The 4594-nt window shown below is 53.5% G+C and overlaps 1 protein-coding gene across 1 annotated transcript; it reads right to left on the bottom strand.

The window, feature by feature from the left end:
- Positions 1–528: 528 nt before the first annotated feature.
- On the bottom strand, positions 529–2283 carry LOC119304210 (short-chain dehydrogenase TIC 32 B, chloroplastic-like). Its single transcript, XM_037581384.1, has 3 exons — positions 1595–2283; positions 1213–1429; positions 529–1032 (listed from the first exon to the last, which is right to left on the bottom strand). Exons 1-3 carry the CDS (start codon positions 2197–2199, stop codon positions 832–834), a joined length of 1023 nt encoding a protein of 340 aa, XP_037437281.1. The 5' UTR covers positions 2200–2283; the 3' UTR covers positions 529–831.
- Positions 2284–4594: the final 2311 nt, after the last annotated feature.

The following is a 4594-nucleotide window of genomic DNA, read 5'->3' as shown; positions in this document are numbered from 1 at the left end:
GAGATTTGTACCGAAACTTGCAACGGGTATTCGGAATGTATATATGCATCCCGGGAAATAATTTCACATTTTTTTGAAACTTTAAAAATACAAATTTGAAAAAGTCAAATATAAAGAGCACTGGTGCTCGGGCGCTGCAACGCTGTGCTCCCAAGGACACCCCTTCCTTTCCTTTTGCAGCGCCCCCACGGCGACGTACAACGGCCGGCCGGCCACGGGCGCAATCATTCGGACGTAGATGATGCGTCGCGTGCCTTTCCACAGGCATCGGCCGCATATGAATTCGCCCGTCGACGAGTCCAATCGAACGAGACAAACAATTCAGCGCTTCTGTTCTGTTGGCCCATGCACGCACGCACGTATCATCGCCACCTTGTATTGTACCAGCACGTACTGAGATAGAGATACGATAGATAGAAGATGTTGCACAGCGTGCGTGCGTGAGACACTGTGGCATGCCTCACTTCTCTCGCATGAACAGACCAAGCTACGAGCATCCTGTATGTGTGTACTGACATAATACAGGAGTTTGGCTTGCAAATAGTACTAGTAGTGAAATACAGTATACATGTAGTATGTAGGAGTATATGCTTACATGTCACCAACCCAAGTCAATGACCCTCTAGTCTAGGGAAAGTAGTACACATGGATCTCACAGTCCGAGCTCTTTCTTACAGATGACCTTCACTCTGTGACAAACACGATCACTGATTAGCTACTGCTTACTAGTACTAAAATATGATTATGTGCATGTTACATCCTGGCTTGAAGCAGAACAAACCAAGGGAGGAATATGTTTACACGGTTGATGGACACAGACTAGTCGGATGCTCAGATGTTCCTCTCCTTCGTGCTTCCCTGTTGACTACTGGAGCCGCTGATCATGTCCTCCGACGCCTGCCAGAGCCGCGCGGCCTCGCGGCGGCTTGCGGCAGCCGGCGACGGCAGCGCCTCGTTGCAGTCGGCCAAGTAGCGGCCTGACACGCCGGCCAGCCTCGGGTGCACCGCCGCGTAGCACGTGGTCGCCGCAGCCTGCGCGCGAGAAGAGAGGGCACTACGTACGTCAGCAAGGAGGGGCGAGAGGCGCATTAACTGCGGAAAGCAGAGCCTTCACCTCCGGCGCGGCGCCGGCAGGCGGGGCAAGGCGCAGAACAGAGTGCAGCGATTGCAGTCTGCATATGATAACACAGATGAGAGCAGCAGATTAATCACCTGGGGGATGGTCTTGAGCAGCTTGGAGAGCAGCACGAAGACGAGATCTGTGATGAGGCCCTCTCGGTCGCGGTTGAGGCGCGTCCTGACGATGCCGGGGTGCACGCAGTTCACCGTCACGTCGGCACCCATCTCCTGGAGGCGGGCGGCGAGCTCCTTGGTGTGCAACACGTTGGCGAGCTTGGACACCGCGTAGGCCTGCGTCGCGTCGTAGGGTCTGGACGCACGTACGTGCACATGCACATGCCAAGCTTGATTAGCGGCAGACTAAACAATGGCGATCGATCAGGTGAGGATAATAATAAAACTAACTAATGGCGGATGGCGCTTACTGTCAGTCGACAGAGTTAGGTGAAGGATCGATGAAAGATGCGATGCTTACATCTTGCGGCGGGTGACGAGCTGGAGGTAGTCGGCCCAGTCGCCGGAGAACCAGCCGTGCACGCTGGACGACACGTTCACGATGCGCCCCTGCACCCCCGTCTCCGCAGCCGTCTCCGCCATCCTCCCCAGCAGGAGCTTCGTCAGCAGGAAATGGCCAAGATAGTTGGTGGCGAAGGTCATCTCGACGCCGTCCTCGGACAGCGCGAGCTGGCCGTGCGAGAACTTGCCGGCGTTGTTGATGAGGAGGTGGAGGGGCAGGCCGAGGGAGAGGAAGCGGCGAGCGAAGTCCCGGACGGAGGCGAGCGAGCTGAGGTCCAGGTGCAGCACGATGACGTCGGCGCCCGGGCACTCGGCTAGGATGCGCGCGCGCATGTCCTCGGCCGCCTTGACGCTCCGCGCCGGGATGACCACCCTGGCACCCCGCTTGGCCAGCACACGCGCCGTCTCCGCCCCGATCCCCGACGTCGCGCCGGTGATTATGGCGGTGAGCGAGCCGAGGTCGGGGCACGCCGCCGTGACCTCCTCGGCGGTGGACTTGGAGCCGAACCCGCTGGCGCCCGGGGAGCCCAGCAGGTACCTGGCCGCCTGCAGCATCTTCGGCATCCGCTAGCAGCACCGGCCGGCCACCGCGTCCTCGCCGCACGGCCGCGGAGCTAGCTTGGCAGGGAAGAGAGCTAGGGAGCGTGGGTGTGGGCGGGGGTGAGGAAGTTAATGGCGCTGGGCCGAGTTATATAAAGCTCGATCGGGGACCTCGCTCGCGCCCAAGCCCAAGTACGCTGCGACGGACGGACGGAGCTAAATTGAATTTAATTCTTCTCCCCGATGATTTGATGGCATTGACTGCGCGGCGACCGTGCGAGTTACCTCGGTCGGAAGGACGTGCCGGGCGTCTCCGTGGCCCATCGGTGGTGCCGCTACTTTCCGTCAATGCGCCGCCCACCCACTGGTCACATTCATCGCGTCGTTTCTCCGTCCAGGTAAATCAGATCCTCTTCATTTTAGACTAAATAACAATGAAAGTTTGATCATAAATTAATGAAGAAAATGTCAACTATGTGTCAAAATTTTAGTTATAATATGGGAAACCTTTTCAAATCCAAATCCAGCAATATACTTTGTGTCGTATGTATATAACGTAATATACTTTGTTGGTTGCAGGCTGGGCATGGATCCATCGGCCGAAATAAGCACAGGCTGCCATTGGCCCATTGCACCAGTTTCTCATGAAAGAAGCACCTGGCATTTAGATGTGGATCAATGGGTATGGGTTTATCTGGATGTGTGTGATGGAAGGGTGTGTGTTTGGTTCCCATGCTCTGGAACGATGAATTTTGGCCGCGAGCTGTGCATAGCAAACAGTACTGTCGTTGCATATCTACGTACGCCGGCCAGGTTGCCCGGACATGACCATTGATCCATGTCGGGTCCGCCCGGGAGACACAACACAGAGTCAGGTCAATTGGCAAGACCTACTACAAATACGTGGGTGGACGTGCATGTGGAAGATGGTTATGTTAGGTCCACCTGACCAATGCCTCACCTATAAACCACATGATTGGTTCACGCCAGTGGCCAGTCTGCTTAATTGAGGAACCCTAATATCCAGCAAACGTCAGATTTTTAGGTATGGCAAATTAAACATCATTATGGTAAATTATGTTCGTTGAGGATGGCAAGTGGAGTTGCTGAGCATGACAAATTCGTCTCAGTTTATTTATTGGTCGGAAAATTACCATGCATGCAAACTAAATTTCCGTCATCATGCCAATATATAATAGAAGATGTCGTGAAAAAATTCATGCTCCATTGGAGCACGGTCACCAAAATGCCCTGCAGCGAGCAAAAAGGCCGTAGAGCAGCCAGCCCAGTGCAGTGCAGCGCATAGTCTTTACTCCACATCTAGGCTTTCGCATGTCCTGCGCTGCAGCTAGCGGCGCATGCATGCGCCCGATCGATGGACCGATCGCCATTAAAACCGATGGAGCTAGCTCCTGCTCTGCGATCGGCCATCGACGAGGTCAACCAGCCCACGGAGTAATTCGATGTAGCGGCCGGCCGGCCGGGCGATCTATCCATCAACGGAGTAATTCGATACCCACGCTGCTCCTCTACCGTGAAAACCCTTTACTCCTCATAACGTGCTGTACGTTAGCAATACGCCTGCGACTCGGTACTGCATGGAGTAGGATCGATCGAGACGGCTCGGAGTGTGCACAGACTATAGCCAGCCTTTGCATGGCGCACTGCATGCATGCATGCACACCTAGTGTACTATCTCTCTTAGTTTACAGAGTATGCGCCATGCAAAGTCATATATTACAAAAAATATATATCAATATGAACTTCACATGTTTTATTTTCAAAAGGTATAACTTTTGTGTTATACTCCCTCCGTAAACTAATATAAGAGTGTTTAGATTACTACTTTAGTGATCTAAACGCTCTTATATTAGTTTACAGAGGGAGTATAGATTATATCAGATTGATAAAATTAGCAATCTAGATATACGCGTAAGATTTGTAAACCGAAATGAAGAGAGTAGGATTTTTGGATAGGGTAGGCGCTACGCGGCACCAGCAGCACTGGAGAAGTGGACATGTGCCGCGCCCTAGCAGTCCGTCCACTCGTACGCCGATGGAGTCTGCGTGTGTCTGGCTGACTAAGGTCAACTCCACCGCACGACCCATTTCTACCCCAAATTGTCCGTTTGTGTCTGTTTGGGGTAAAACGGACAAATCGAACGACCCAACGCATGCAGCATACGGACGTTTCGTCCGGTCTTGTCCGTTTTTGCCCTATTTTCAGATCAAAGTTGCTCTCGGTTTGGGGCCAAAGCGGACAGAAAGCGGACGTCTCCGCGTCCTCGTCGTCCGTCTGTGTCCGCCTTGACCCCACCCGTCACTCTCTCCTTTTCTGTACCTGGCCCACCATACGGATAAAATCCGGACAAAATGGGTATAGATTTAGGGTAACAGCGTTGCGCGCAGCGAGTTTGTG

The sequence above is a fragment of the Triticum dicoccoides genome, chromosome 5A (assembly GCF_002162155.2).
Source record: "Triticum dicoccoides isolate Atlit2015 ecotype Zavitan chromosome 5A, WEW_v2.0, whole genome shotgun sequence".
NCBI classification, from domain to species: domain Eukaryota; kingdom Viridiplantae; phylum Streptophyta; class Magnoliopsida; order Poales; family Poaceae; genus Triticum; species Triticum dicoccoides.
The sequence above is the reverse complement of the archived record's forward strand: the minus strand, read 5'-3'. Positions and strand labels throughout refer to the sequence as shown.

Excerpts from the sequence above, each read along its gene's own strand:
- LOC119304210 (XM_037581384.1), bottom strand. The coding sequence starts at position 2,199 with ATGCCGAAGATGCTGCAGGCGGCCAGGTACCTGCTGGGCTCCCCGGGC. Across the intron at positions 1,430-1,594 it reads CTCGTCACCCGCCGCAAGAT|ACCCTACGACGCGACGCAGG; the intron begins GTAAGCATCGCA and ends ACGTGCGTCCAG. Across the intron at positions 1,033-1,212 it reads TGCTCAAGACCATCCCCCAG|GCTGCGGCGACCACGTGCTA; the intron begins GTGATTAATCTG and ends TCTCGCGCGCAG.